The sequence below is a fragment of the Crocuta crocuta genome, unplaced genomic scaffold (genome assembly GCF_008692635.1).
Source record: "Crocuta crocuta isolate KB4526 unplaced genomic scaffold, BGI_CrCroc_1.0 scaffold58, whole genome shotgun sequence".
NCBI classification, from domain to species: domain Eukaryota; kingdom Metazoa; phylum Chordata; class Mammalia; order Carnivora; family Hyaenidae; genus Crocuta; species Crocuta crocuta.
The window spans coordinates 1459258-1474215 of record NW_027532417.1 but is presented as its reverse complement, the minus strand read 5'-3'; the positions used below and the strand labels follow the sequence as shown (position 1 = coordinate 1474215).

Below are 14958 nucleotides of genomic sequence, written 5' to 3'. Positions count from 1 at the left end.
CTGATCTTGGGTCAGCTATGAGGCCTGTGTAACAAACCTGTACATATCTCAAGGAATTTCCAGGTTTTTCTTTCCAAATGCATTTATACAGCTCAGAAGCTCATGGTTTTGCTATTTTAATCTGCTTTCCTATGGATTTATTTTCACTGCATTAGGTTTTCCTGCAGTTGACCAGTAGATGATCCTTTCTGCACCTCTCACTCCAGAATGGTTTTCCTGTTTGCATGTTCTCTGTGGCTTGATCCATACTTCTGTTTCTTTTGTCACAGTAGGAAGATCTCATTAGTTCAAAATTGTGATCACTCTAACAATGATGAAACTTGTTTTTAAACTTTTTTGCTCTTAGGGAGAAAGTGTTGGATTGAGCAATTATTAATGAAATCACCCTCAAGCTCCTTTATGGATGCTAATTTAGGTGAAACTAAAACATTAATTACCAAAAAAACCTCTTTATCTAGTCAATATCTATTTCTTAAGGACCCTATTAGGTAGCACTTTCTCAATCTAGTTTTGAATTGCAACATGAATTTGGAAGTAATAAAGCTCTGCTTTCATTTTAAAATAGTTGCTATAGTCCTGATGGTTTGTTTTATGAACTTGACTATCACCTACCTCCCATGTGAACAATCTCAGTCTTTGGCTCAAAGCCACGGATGTGGCTTCTAATCTGAGTTTAAGAAATGCAATTTTGTTTATATGATCAAATTCAAAGGGTTACAGTTCTCCCTTCCCCTCTAGCTGTAGAGAGGAGGAGAACAGAATAATCCAGCCAGCAGTTTGTGATGCCTGAATACTTGAAGACCAGTGCTGTTCCAGTTCTATGGAAGAGTCAAGTCCATTGTCATTTCAACCAAATGAACCAATTTAAAGTTTTTTAGCGAAGGATGCTCTTAAGGACTAGAGAATGTGGAATATTCTCTTTACTGTGTTAGAAAACAGATGTGCAATAATAAATGAAATTCTTGCTCTTCAGTTTCTTTTCACCAGTCACTTTATGGAGCCACTGTTCCTAAAGAAAGTTGGGAGAAGAGTTGCTACAACTGAGAACAATTTTGCTTTGGGAATCAGTGACCTTAGACTTATTCCACAGCCCATTGTGTGGTCATGCTTCCTTACCTCTGAGGCATGGGAAGGAATAGAGCAAAGTGTTTAAGAGTGTGGGTTCTGGGGGTGCCTGGTGGCTCAGTTGGTTAAGCATTTGACTCTTGGTTTCAACTCAGGTCATGATCTCAATGTTCATGGGATCAAGTCCTGTGACGGGCTCTGTGCTGACAGTGCGGAGCCTACTTGAGATTCTCTCTCTCCCTCTCTCTGCCCCTCCCCTGCTCACACATATTCTCTCTCTCAAAAAAAGTTAAATAAAAAATTTTTTAAAAACTTAAAAAAAGTTTAAAGTAAAAAAAACAAATGCAGGTGCTGACTCATTAGGTCTGGGTGGGGCCTGAGACTGTGTATTTCTAAACAGCTCCCAGGTTTAGATGGCACTGCTCATTTAAAAACAAAAGGAGAGAGAGAGTGTGTGGGTTCTGGAGTCACGGAGAATGGGATTTAAATCTCAGCTGGGATGCTTGCCAGTTGGTACTTAATTCACCTGAGCCTCTGCTTTCTCATCTGTAAAACAGGGATTAATATTTGTGAGGATTCAATGAGTGAAGCCCTGAGGAGAGAGCCTGATAATTAGTAAAGTCAATGGATATTCTCTGATCAGAGGCCCAGTGGAGCCTAAGTAGAGTTCTGTGTACTCTAAGCATGCTGTCTCTTCTCTTGGCACACAGTGGTGGCCATCTACAGCTGCTTGGGAAGCACTGGGTCAAGTACACAAAGCTGGCTTCCATTGCACCAGGCCATTGTGATGGCTCTGATCAGTCCCTCTCCCCAGATGTAAATGCCTGTGGTTTCAAATGCATTATTGGCTGATGGTGGACAGTCATGGATATGGGGAGCTCCTTAACATCTGACAGCTTCACTCATATGTGGGTGNAATCTCTCAGGTTTTGTAAGGTTTCCAATGGCTTCAGGTCTTTTCTGTGTGATGTATGGGCGCGAGTGCAAGTACGGAGCTCCTTACTCCTCCGCCATCTTGCCTAATTGCTTATTATTCTTATTATGTCACCTTCTTGATGTCCTTTATTCCAACTGGAGTGTCTAGGAAACTATGGATTACACTTCTTATATATTTATTTCAACAAATGCTTATTAAATACTTTCTAGATTCATGGCAGTTTGATTGGCATTGAAAGAGAGAACAAGAACTTAGTTTGAGGTTGGAGGAGAATAAGACATGCATGTACCCAACACGGTATATGAATGTGTGGCATGATCCCTACAGACAATACACGTTAGAGGAGAAGGTGACCCTGCAGGTGTGGCATGATACCTGAGCCCTATTCAGATCCCATTTCCTTGATTAAACCATTGCCTTCCTACCTTTTCTCCTTTTTTTCCCCTTTCCCTTTTTTCTGTTCCAAATCACAACCTCCCTTAATGTTTGGGCTAGAATAACAGGGTCTGCAGACACTGGCTGAGTCCTCTATTGGCTTAAGAACCTCTAAGGGGGAGGTGTTAGCTTGGGGAAGACATGCCTCTTCTGCCCAGGCCCCATTTACCTGGCCAACTCCGACACATCTTTTAGGACCCATCTGAAGCACTGCCTCCTCTGTGAGTTTTTCTCTGACTTTCCTAGACAATCTTTTTGAGGTAGAGGTAGAGAAATGTGTTTATCAGTAATATAATTACTTGAAAACAATAAAAATAATGAATATCCTTTATTCTTCTTGCAGATTTGGTAGGGGTTATACCCCCCCCCCCCAGGCTTTATGTTTCTCCGTTTTCCTTCTCTATCCTCTTTCATGGGCAGTGTCTTCCCTCTCCTGGTGTAGAATACCTGGGAGAGGATGATGAGGAAGAATCAGGATGGTCAAAGCTAGAGGGAATAATAATGTGATTACTAAGAAGTGATATTCAGCATCACAAAGTGGGTATGTGGCTGGAAGTGGTGGGGGATGAGCATAGGATAAGGTAGGAGCATTAGTCAGAAGGCACCTGTATTGCACCCTGTGTGTACTTCATCATAGCACTTAGCACCTTGTCATTCTTTGTCCACATTGTCTGTAGAGCCAATAGACTTCAAGCTTGAGGGCAGAAGGGAGTTCTAGTCATCTTTGACACCTCATGTGTAGTAAATATCATTGATTTCCCATGGCCACCAAACAAGTCCATTGCTCTATTTCAACTGATCTATCTGCAGATTCAATCCAACCCACAAATAGGGACAGAAAGATCTATCTGCGTATCTGGGTTACTCACAATTCTGACTTAAGGATGCCCCTTTACATTTGTCGCTCTGTTGTACATCCCCTCTCAACCTTTTCTATATCTTTAACACCATGCTTCACTAAATGGCTCACTGGAATTAGGCCAATTAAGGAAGCTTATTAGGGAAGGATGGAAAACAATTCAGGTTTGAAGTTAAGTCCTTGTACACATGCTCTTCATATCCCCACTTCTCAGTGCTATAGCTTTGAGTGACCTAAGTTAATGCTGAAGGATGTAACGCGCTGTACAACTGTGCCCTGATGAAATACTTACATTACTTTCTGGGGTTTTATATGGTGTTGATAAAAGAAAGTAGTCCTGGCGTGACATCAAATCATCATGCATGGCAATATAATATTATAATATAACATAATATAATATAATATAATATAATATAATATAATTAGAAGGAAGTCTTGATGACTTCACCTTTATTTTGTGCGAGAAAGATAAACTGGCGGGAAGGTGTATTCCTCCCAACCGTTTATTCATTCCTTCATTTGCTTATTGAGCACTTATTCTATGAGAGGCTCTGTGACGGGTATTGGGGATAAAACAGTGAAAGACGTGGTATCTGTTCTCAAAGTCCATAAAGGTAAATTACCTTTCTGATTGTAGTAACAACGTAGGCCAGGGGTCAGCAAACTTTTTCTGTAATGAGCCGGATAGTAAATATTTTAGATTTTGTGGGCCATGCACTGTTGTAACTACTCAGTTCTGCCTTTAGAGCACCAAAGTGGTCATAGATGATTCATATATGGATGTGGCTGTGTCCCAATAAGACTTTATTTACAGATATGGGAAGGTAAATTTTGTGTAACCTTCATATTATCATATAATAATATTATTCTTTTGTTTTTTTCCAACCATTTACAAATGTAGCAACTATTCTTACCTTGTGGACTGCACAAAGACAGGCAGGGGGCTGGATTTGGCCTTTGAGCCATAGGGTTCCCACCCCTTACTTAGGAGATGGTCACTGATAGTTTAGTTCTGTGATTCCTAAGTCTAGCTCCTGTTTAACCAAAATGGAGATCCACGTGTTTTTTCTTCACTCCTACTGATACCAGCCTCTGGCCCCCAACCCCCAACTCCACAGGTCTCTCTACAAAACAAAAATCTTTTTATAAATTTACGATACTACTGGGGACATCTGGGGACTTGTTTTCCTGTGAGAAAATGAAAATGACTCCTGTGACTATTTGGTCTTTGAAACAGTTTAGTTTTTTTCCTTTCCTCCCTTTCCCTATCTCCATACTAGAAATTAACATAAAAATTCTTTCTGGCTAAATTCCCAATACATTTTCACAGTGAGCATTTTCTGAAGTGAAAATTAGTAGCTTCCTTGCAGTTTTCATCAGGGATGTGAAATTGTGCAGCTCACAGGGGTGGAGAACTCAAACCCCATTTATGAATTAATACATGCTGCCAAGGGTACCTTGCTGTCTGCTGAGTGCCAGGGATCCTTTTCTACAGAATCCTGAGGATCTAAATAGTGCATTTGAATTTCCTTTCTCATTCCACCAGTGAGAGAATACCATTTTCTATTTGCACAAACGAATTAATATATAACAACTAGTACCTGCATAAGATTATATTATTTACACCATCCTTAGGGGTTGGCAGCACTTGGGCAAATTATAATGTCTGTCTCTAGTACCTTCTCCTCCCTTGTCAATTTTTATCCAGGTGAAACCTAGTCACAGGGAGCATTAAAGACACCATCAAACAGGAGCCACAGTCAGTGGGAGTAGACATATACGAGCCCGAACTGGCTCAAGTCCTACTTACAATTGCACAGTGATTAGATATCTATAGCTCTTCCCTTGTTTAAGCATAAGATGCCACTCTCACATCTCATATCTTTTTTCTTTGACAACCTCTGCTTCTCTCTAGCTCTAGCCTTCTGGTCCCCAAAGCAGCCTTGAGTCCCCAGTCTCAGGATCTAAGCTATTGAACTAGAACTCTATTTTCCCCCTGCTGGGATAGCTCTGAACTTTCAGGTCAGAAAACTCTGATAGTGTAGGAAATTTGACTCCTGCGGCAACTCACAGGAATTATGGGGGAAGGAATGTTGTCATTGTTAAATGTCATTGTTTAAAAAAAAAAAAGGGGGGGGCGCCTGGGTGGCTTAGTCAGTTAAGCGTCTGACTTTCGCTTGGGTCATGATCTCGCGGTTCGTGGGTTCGAGCCCCGCGTCGGGCTCTGTGCTGACAGCCAGCTCAGAGCCTGGAGCCTGTTCCAGAGTCTGTGTCTCCCTCTCTCTCTGACCCTCCCCTGCTCACGCTGTCTCTCTCTCTCTCCTAGAAATAAATAAAACATTAAAAAAAAAAATTAAAAAAAAAACACTTGTGGGCTTTGGAATCAGACAGACTTGGATTTGAATCCTGGTTTTTCCACTTAGGAGCTATTGTAGACTTCAAGCAAAGTAATTAGCTCCTCTGTGTTCTAGTTTGGATAGCTGTGAAATGAGGGAGAAAACCTATCTCACAGAGTAGAGAGGAGGATTATATGAGATAATGAACAGTTAGTAAGTGCTTGATAAAAAGCTGAGGAGAGCATTGAGTAAGTACTCAGTAAAAATACTACCACTTTGAAGAGACTTAAACTTCTTTTCCTTCATTTATATACCAGACAGTTGTTGAACTGTTTGCTTCTGAGAATACAGAGATATAAAATCAATGTACCGCATGAAACAGAGGAGCTCACATAGAAAAGGTAGTCATAGACCAGTAAGTACAGTAGTACAGGTGAGTGTAAAACAGGTACATCCAGGCAGAGTGGGGCCCCAGAAATGGGAGTCGTCAACACACCTGGGGACATCAAAGAAGCCAGTGTGCAAGCGAAGTGTTGAAAGATGAATAGAGGGACGTCTTGGTGACTCAGTCAGTTGAGTGTCCGACTCTTGATTTTGGCTCAGGTCATGTTCCCAGGGTCATGGAATCAAGCCCCACGTTGGGCTGAGCATGGAGCCTGCTTAAGATTCTTGCTGTCTCTTCCTCTGCCCCTCTCCCCTGCTCTTTCCTTTTCTCAAGAAAGAAAGAAAGAAAAAGGAAAGAACGACTAGAAGTTTGTCAAGCAGTCAAAAGAAGAAGCATGTTCCCATTCACAAGATAGTGAGGGGTTTGGTTTTGCCAGAGTTCAGGGTAGCAGAGGTGGAGAGAGTGGTCACAGTGAGGCTGATAAAGGATGTGAAAGTTGGGTGATGAAGACCTCGAATATACGAAGGAGACTGGACTCTGACACGTTCAGTGGGCCTTTCACGATGTGTGGGAAAGCAGAATGCCATTAGGGAGCTGACACCCATCCCACCCATAAAAGTGGCTGAGCTAGAATAGAGATCCACAGAGAGTTCATTCACCACGGATGTGTCCAACCTGTCACTTACACAGGAGGAACCTGAGGCCAGAGAGCAAGTCAGCAACAAAGAACTTGACAAAGCAAAACAGGACTAGGGATCCTAGATCATCTAAGGCCAGTGCTTTAAGCTTCCTTCCCATCAAGGCCCTCATGTAAATCCAGGCTTCTTCATCTAAGCCCTGCCTTCTGTGTACTGGATTCAAATACAAGTATGATTCTAGCATACTTCACTGAGAAGCCAGGTGGTTCCCACTTTTTGACCTTCAGAACCATCAGCACTGCCTGCTGGCAGTAGGGACCTCAGCAGGAGCGAGGATAGAGATTTTCCAAAGAGGAAATGACCAATTGCCATGCCTTAGATGTCAGGATGAAAATCAAAACGTTAAACAGATTGAAAAGACCTCTTTCCCTTGAACTTGCAATCTAGGGTGTTTTACAACTGGAAATGCATCACAGTGGAGCAGCTCTGGACTTTTATTACCTTACCGGCTGCCACCACCCAGCCCTTCCTTCCCCAGGGCCTAGCAGGAAGCAGAGGTGCCAGGTGTGTGTGTGCGCGCGCGCGCATTTGTGTTTTCAGATTACAAATGCTTGGGCAACCCGAGCCCAGAGCAAAGAGCAAGGGCCTGGGTCTCCTCCATTAGGGCCCACACAGCCGAGCTGGAAGCCGAGCTTCATTTCCAGCTTCCCCAGGCTCCGTTCCAGCAACGCTTGGGCCTCTCCAGATCCTCTGCGTTTGCCTTCCCTCCTCCCTTAGCAACCGCGAGGCTGTGGATACCGCCAGTGGGTGGGGGCCCCCGGAGGCCACGGGGTAGTTCGGGGGCGGGGGCGGCCCAGCTCAGGTGCCCGGCTCACCGGCGACCGCAGTGCGGAACCACCCCGCGAGCGCGAGTGTCGCTGCGCCAGCGCGCACGGGGGCCCGCGCACCCTACCTCCGCACCTGCCGCGGGGTCCAAAAGGGATCCTGCAAAAATGAGCCATTCTCACCCCGCTGGGTAAGTGACAACTGGAGCTTTTCCACCCCGCGGCAGGTGGCGGCTTCACCCAGCGGCCCTTCCACCTCCCTCCTGCTGCGGAGAAAGGGGCGAGAGGGGAAGCGAGAGGGAGGGCTGGGGAAGAAGAAACAAATAATATGAATTCTGGGTTGCACTGAGGATGGCAGAAATCCCAGGCTTCATATCGCCTCCCTCCCTCTCGCTTCTTTCACCGACGTTCGTCTCTTTGAAATTTTCACTCTGGAAGGATTAAAAAATGGATGTGAAAAACGCATACATTAAGCAGGGACCGTAGCTGGGATCAAAAAGATCCTATGGTGTGGGACATGTGTGTTTGAACGTAAAAGTAGAGGTCACCAAAATAGGCATTCGTTTGGAGATTTGGGACTGAGAGATAAATTCTCACTGTGGCGTCTTGCATAGAAACGAGGCGTGAGCTGATTTAATGTGGAGGGAGGTTTTATTGTGAGGCGTGCCCCTTATTTCAAGATCATAGGGATCCTTAAAAAGTATTTTGACCAGGGAAGGTGGTATGATACTGGAGAGGAAGGAGGGAAGGATGCAATTGTGTCCTTGTGTTTTTACACACTATCTCCTGTTGCTTTGGGCAGGGTGACTCCTCAGAAGATATATTTGGCAATTATTCAATCTATTCCAGAAAGTTAACACAGTCATTATTGGCTGTTGTTAAAAAAATAAAAAGGTCTTGGTCCTTTTGTTGGAAGGGAGAATAATATCCAATTTCCTCCTGAATTAAACAATGTAATGCATATTAGATGGTTTTTTATTATGATACATCTAGTAAGCAGATAATATCCTAGTTGATCTTGCAACTAATTTGAAAATGCTTTCCCTTTTAATTGAATTTATTGCACATTTTCAAGAGCAGCAAATTAGCAGAGGACAACATATTTAAGATCATTTGGAGTTTGTGATGTCTGAAATATCACATTAGTCGTGTTTCGGATTTATAGTCGAACTTAAAGATTTTAGGTTTTAATGAATTCTCTGAGTGTAATGACATAAACAAAACGTTTGAAAAACTCAAGGTATACAAGGTGCCATGTTGGAAGTCAATTCCAGAACTTTTTTTTTTTTTTTTTTGGAAGGCGATGTAGCTATGACTAAACAAACTTCTCATTTTATCTCAAATTGAATTTGGTTTAGGTACTTTAACGCTTTGATGCTGAACTCCTGTGCAATTTTCGTTAGCCGTGGGTCATGTGGGAGGTAAATGGCACTATTTTTCTGCAGCTGCTGTTTGCAGTATGTCCACATTCGGGAAAATGAATGTGTCAGTCATGGTTGTCTTCCTATGTTTTTCAAGTTTTGGGCTAAGTTAGAATCTTATTAGACCATTTAATCATCCATTTTAAAATGTGGAGAAACCTGTAGCTGCTTATTAAATTGTACATGATTAAGATTTCAGAAACTGAAGTGAAATTTTTCTGAAGTTCCATTAGTTCCAAGCCCGTGGACAAAAGGAAAATTTATGTTCTAGGGAAAGAGTATGCTTCGTGGTACTCTTCTAGAAAGATGTTAAGATGGCAACAGTGATTTTGCACTAAAATTGTAAGCTCCCGGAGAGCAAGGCTGCATGTCTCATTAATCTTTGTGCCCTCTTTAGCTAGGACAGTGTTCTGCATAAAGTAAAGCTGAATAAATGTTTGTTGGATGAATGGCACTGGCAGACACTGCATCCATTCTAGAGGTGAACATACTCACGTATGAACGTGTGTTACGCGTTGACCATGTGGCAGGCTTTAGAATAATGTTTTATGTGAAATACCTCACCCTCATTTTCACAGGGAAGGAATACTGAGGACTGAAAAGCTTTTTGTTTTTGTTCTTTAATCTCTTAACGTTTATTTAGCTTTGAGAGAGACAGACAGCGTGAGCAGGGGAGAGGCAGAGAGAGAGGGAGACACAGAATCTGAAGCAGGCTCCAGGCTCTGAGCTGTCAGCACAGAGCCTGACACTGGGCTCAAACTCACGAAGCATGAGATCATGACCTGAGCTGAAGTCAGGTGCTCAACCGACTGAGCCACCCAGGTGCTGGGAGGACTGAAAAGTTTTTAAAGGTCTCAGAGGTGGGGTGGGTTGATGACAGGGCTGGAATGCAAAGCCAGGTAGTCCAGCCTCAGAGCGCATGCACTGAGCAATTATGCTGCATGCCTCTCATGGCCAATAGCTGAGACGTATTGTAGCCCTAGAGATACAGAAATTCTTACCCAGATCAGACCAACATTTGACAAGTGATTGCTGTATATAACTATGTTGTATTTTGATATACAATTAGAAAATTCTTTTGTAATAGTGTGTATATGTATATATATTTTTTGTTTTCAGTTCATCAAAAGTAAACAAAAGCAATAAACCTAAGTGTAACAAATCCAAATGCCTTAGAATTCATCCAAGAACAAAATTATTCAAATTGCTGAAGTTTTTCCTCAATATAAGTAGTGATCATTTTTCTTGCCTGTGCCACCATTTGGAAATAATAAAAGTTTCAGTAGCAAATAAAAGGTTTCATTAAAGCTGAGAAAGCTTTTCCATCATTGCTGAAGCAGTTTGTACTTATTACGTTTTAAGGATAAATGGTAATGAAGTGCAGTTGTACAATAAAACAGAAATTTTAAATCCCTAAAACTCCACCAATCAATAAGGGACGCCCTGATGCTTTCTTTTGGTGCTTTTTGAGTTCCACTGCTCACTTAATTACAGCATGAAACACTTGATGTAAAAATTGCTAAGGGTCTGTGCTGACTTAGTTCGGATAGAGTTTGGAGTAAATAAAAATGGTCTTAAAAACTTCTGCCAAAGATTATAATAGAGACTTTGAATCTGAGCTGCATTGTAATTTGGGGGAAGTCAACTATAAAATACCACTTCCGGCACTGCCATCTCTAATGGAATTGTTTCAGAGTGGAAAATTTCAACCGATAGTCCCTCTAGTTTGCTAAATCTCACCCTGGGTTGCTGTTTGTGTGTGTGTGTGTGTGTGTGTGTGTCTGTGGGTTGTGCACTGGTCCTGGAGGTGGAATGGGGATTTTATACCCCTCAGTCATGCATGAGGATAAAATGATACGGCTCTTCTAACTCCTTCAAAGGATCGTCACTGAATCCATGTGAAGTTGACTCCCTGTGTGAAAGATAAGCTTGGCTCTAAGTAGAGATAGTCACACTCGTCTGTAAATTTGCTTTGAGGAATTGGAAGAATGGGGAACATTATGGTTTATGACAAGATAAAAATGCAGAGGATGTATGTTTGGAAAAATTGTTCCAAGGTTTAGACACACTTTTTTTTGTTTAGACTTATTAATGTATCTTTTTTAATGTAAACAAGTGTTTCTGTAGTGACAGAGTACAGATCTACCTCAGCTCGTGATGGGGTTATGATCCAATAAACCCACTGTAATGTAAATCGAAAGTGTATTTAATGGACCTAACCTACTGAGCATCAGAGCTTAGCCTCGTCTACCTTAAATGTGCTCAGAACACTTATATTAGCCCACAGTTGGGCAAAATCATATCACACAAAGCCTATCCTATGATAAGTGCTCCATAGCTCATGTAATCTATTGAATGCTATACTGAAGGTGAAAAGCAGAATGGTTGTGTGCGTTGTAAGTATATCAGTTGTTAAGCCTTGTGACTGTATGGCTGACTGGGAGCTGAGTGGCCAGCATCACTAGAGGGTATCATACCACATAGCCTGGGAAAATACCAGCATTCAGAATTCAAAATGGTTTCTTCTGGGTGCATATTGCTTTCATACCATCGTAAACTCAAAAAATCATAAGCCAAACCATTGTAAGTTGGGGACCATCTGTATACTGAAGTGTGGTGTAGAAAGAATAAACATGTCCCTACTACTCCCTGATAACTCAGTCCTTCATCAAAGGCAGGGTAAAAACTGCTGTGAGTAAAATTGTCAATTTTTAAAGAGTAGATATATATATATGTATATTATAATATACATATATAATATAATATACATATATATAATATATATATATATAAATGACAANTGGAGTGTCTGTTTTACTTTGTCTTTGACTTTTTGGTTGTTTGATCCAACATGGTATTTCTAAACATTGAGATATAATTAACATATAGCATTATATTAGTCCAAGTGCACAATATAATAATTCAATATTACTACATATTGCAAAATGATCACCACAAATACTGTGTGATCTCACTTACATGTAGGATCTAAAACAAGAACAGCAGCAGCAACAAATGAACAATGGATACAGAGAACAGAACAGATTGGTGGTTGCCAGAAACAGGGAGCTGGGGGGAAGTGGTGGTGAAGTGAGTGAAGGTGGTCAAAAGGTACAAATTTCCAGCTGATACATACATAAATCGTGGCGATATAATGTATATCATGGTGATAATAGCTAATAATACTGTTTTTTTTTAACTTGAAAGTTCCTAAAAGAGTAGATCTAAAAAGTTCTTATCATACACACACACACAAAATTTGTAACTACCTATGCTGATGAATGTTAACTAGATTTATTGTGGTGTCTCTGCCTTCTTAGTAAAGTGTCATACTTTCTATGGCTAACATTCTAGTCTTTTGCTCCGCACTCACTCCCACCACCAAAAGTATCTCTATGACACACAGTTTCAGACTTGAAGTCATTAAACATTTGAATTTAAATGAGGTAGTTTCTACTTACCCTCCTACTACATATTAACAATTTAACATCAGGAATACATTGTTTCTGGTTAAACGAGGTAAATTGAGTATGTTCATTTGTCTTGACTTCCTTTCTGATCATTTGCTCTAGAGTCTGCCCTTTTTGTTACAGATGGGATGTCTTAGCCCTTTGCTTAACAAATCTGTTCACATACATAAATGGGATTGGAAAGGTATTTGTTTATTCACCATCACTCAATTCTTTGAATTCCTTCAGGGTTTATATGTCCAAATCACATAGTGATCTATCACCACAAAATGTTTTCCATGATCTTTCAAATGTGATCCTTCAATTGTGTTGAAAGCAAAGGATTGGAAATTACTTGCAATCATCTTTGTTGCCCAATCATGAAAGTGACTTGTATTAACATCTATACAATACTTCAAATTGTCCGTTTATTTTTCAGATGTTCTTCCAAGTTCAGTGCGCCCTAATAAGACACTAGATGGTGAGAAGTGTGCCTTCCTTTTAAAAAAGGGAAAAATGATTACAAAGGGAAGGGGCTGGCCTATCAATATGACTTGGAGGTGCATTTTCAGTCAGATCAGTGTTAGGAGAGCCCAGAGGAATCTGGAGCATCTAGAAATTAATTCCCTTAAAACTGTCCTTGCCTAGATTCCCTTAGGAAATTCTTTAGGTCTCTAAACGATGTGCATATCCCAGCATCTACACTTCTGGTGTAGAGAACAGGGTACTGTCAGGTGCAGTCACTGTAGCATCCCACTTTCTTTCCCCCAGTCTGTGCTGAAGAAACGTATTTCTAACTGGGAAAAGTTGAGATTTCCCCAACTTACTTTGATTGCTAATAACTACAAAGAGGTTTGCAGGAAGACAGGAAAACAAAACTTCTGTGACCCAATTTTCAAAACTAAAATCAGCCTGAAATAATCTGGGCCTGGGGTATTGATGTATTTTCAAGACTTTAAGTTTCCCAAGATATCGTTTTGAATGAAAACTCCAGATTCTGGAAGATAGTACTGAAATAATCATTTAAGCTTTAATTAATAATTTTGGTACAGATCAAGAGAAGCAGTATGCAGATTGAATTATTGGATCTTTCCCACCAATAACTTAGTTCCCCACACAAATAGTTGAAAATAGTGTAAGCTTTGGAATAATTCCATATATGCCCATCAGTTTAAAATAAACTGTTAAATTAGGTGGGGGTAGATTTGTAAAAAAGAAAAATATCTACGATTCAACATTCACATTGGTTTGCATGCATCTCTGTCACTTTTCTATAAACTTGAACTCCCTAATGATGTATTATAAACCCGATTTATATTTTTAAAAAGGATAAGGAGGGGCACCTGAATGGCTCAGTCAGGTGAGCGTCCGACTTCGGTTCAGGTTGTGATCTCGCAGTTCGTGAGTTCTAAACCCACATCACGCTCTGCAGTCAGAGCAGAGCCCACTCCAGATCTTCTGTCTCCCCCTCCCCCATCTCCTGCTCACTTGTGCTGTCTCTCTCAGGTAAATAAATAAAATAAATAAACGTTAAAATAAATAAATAAATAAATAAACAAACAAAAAGGATAAGGAAAGATGACAATCAGTGAGCCACAAAGTAAACCCTTGGCACTACTAACAAAGTAAATATAGTAAGCTGACATACATTTATGCTTTGAGTTAAAATAAACATTTAAGGTAAATAAATTTATATGCAGTTACCTCATTAACTTAATGTTTTGTTTGAATATTCAACTACTGGTCCTGACTGCACTGAATAAATCTTAGATAGTGCCCTTTAAGGTGAATTATTTGAGTATATAGACACTGCATTTTATTTTTCTTTAGTTCCTTGCTTTGGTCTAGCTGGATGGATCTGAAATTTAGGCATACAAAGAATTACTGGATAGTGTAGTATATATAAAACCATAAGTATCATACTTTATGGATTAAGCTCATGATTTTTGATAATATTTGAGACTGTACAATATATTTGCATCTTGTGCTGACTAAAAACGTAAACCCAAATGTTAAATATGATTCCATTATACCTCTGGTTTCTAACTGATCAGAAGCCATTTGTTTGTTTGTTTGTTTGTTTGTTTTTCCCTTTAGCTAGAAGCTCTAAGTAACTCTTTCCTTGCAAGACTTCCAATTAGGAAACACATTCTTCATTGACAACATCATTGCTGCAGATTGTTATATGAGAAAATATATTTGGATTAAAGTTATTCACCTGAGAGTTTGCCTTTCTGGATTAATGTCTTTCTAGAGAAAAGAGAAAAAGATGTTACAAGTTCAGTAGATGCAGCTTGAAAAATCATGCCTTACTGAGATTCTGTCAATATTAGGACTAAAAGTTTTTTGAGAATTGTTGTCAAAGCATTGCTTTTATAGTGAACCACAAGACATATACTTTAAAAGTGAAGAACATTTCAAAGTTCAGATGTATGGGTCAGAATTCCTTAATAACTCCTCATTCTCCTGAGAGTCTTCTCTGACCCCTCACTCATCTTATCTCCTGGTCTCTTTTATATGGTTAACTCTTTTCTTGGCTTATGGGAAGATTACTGTGAGGTACAATTTCTTCTTTTGCCCAGTGCTCTGGGGGCTCTCTTTGGAGAGCC

The 14958-nt window shown here is 40.5% G+C and overlaps 1 protein-coding gene across 1 annotated transcript in view; it reads left to right on the top strand.

Moving 5' to 3' along the window:
• Positions 1 to 7120: 7120 nt before the first annotated feature.
• Positions 7121 to 14958, top strand: part of ERICH3 (glutamate rich 3) — a 111708-nt gene continuing 103870 nt past the window's right edge. Inside the window, 2 exon segments of the mRNA XM_077779001.1 lie at positions 7121 to 7340; positions 7343 to 7670. Of these exon segments, the coding sequence (XP_077635127.1) occupies positions 7121 to 7340; positions 7343 to 7670 (548 nt within the window).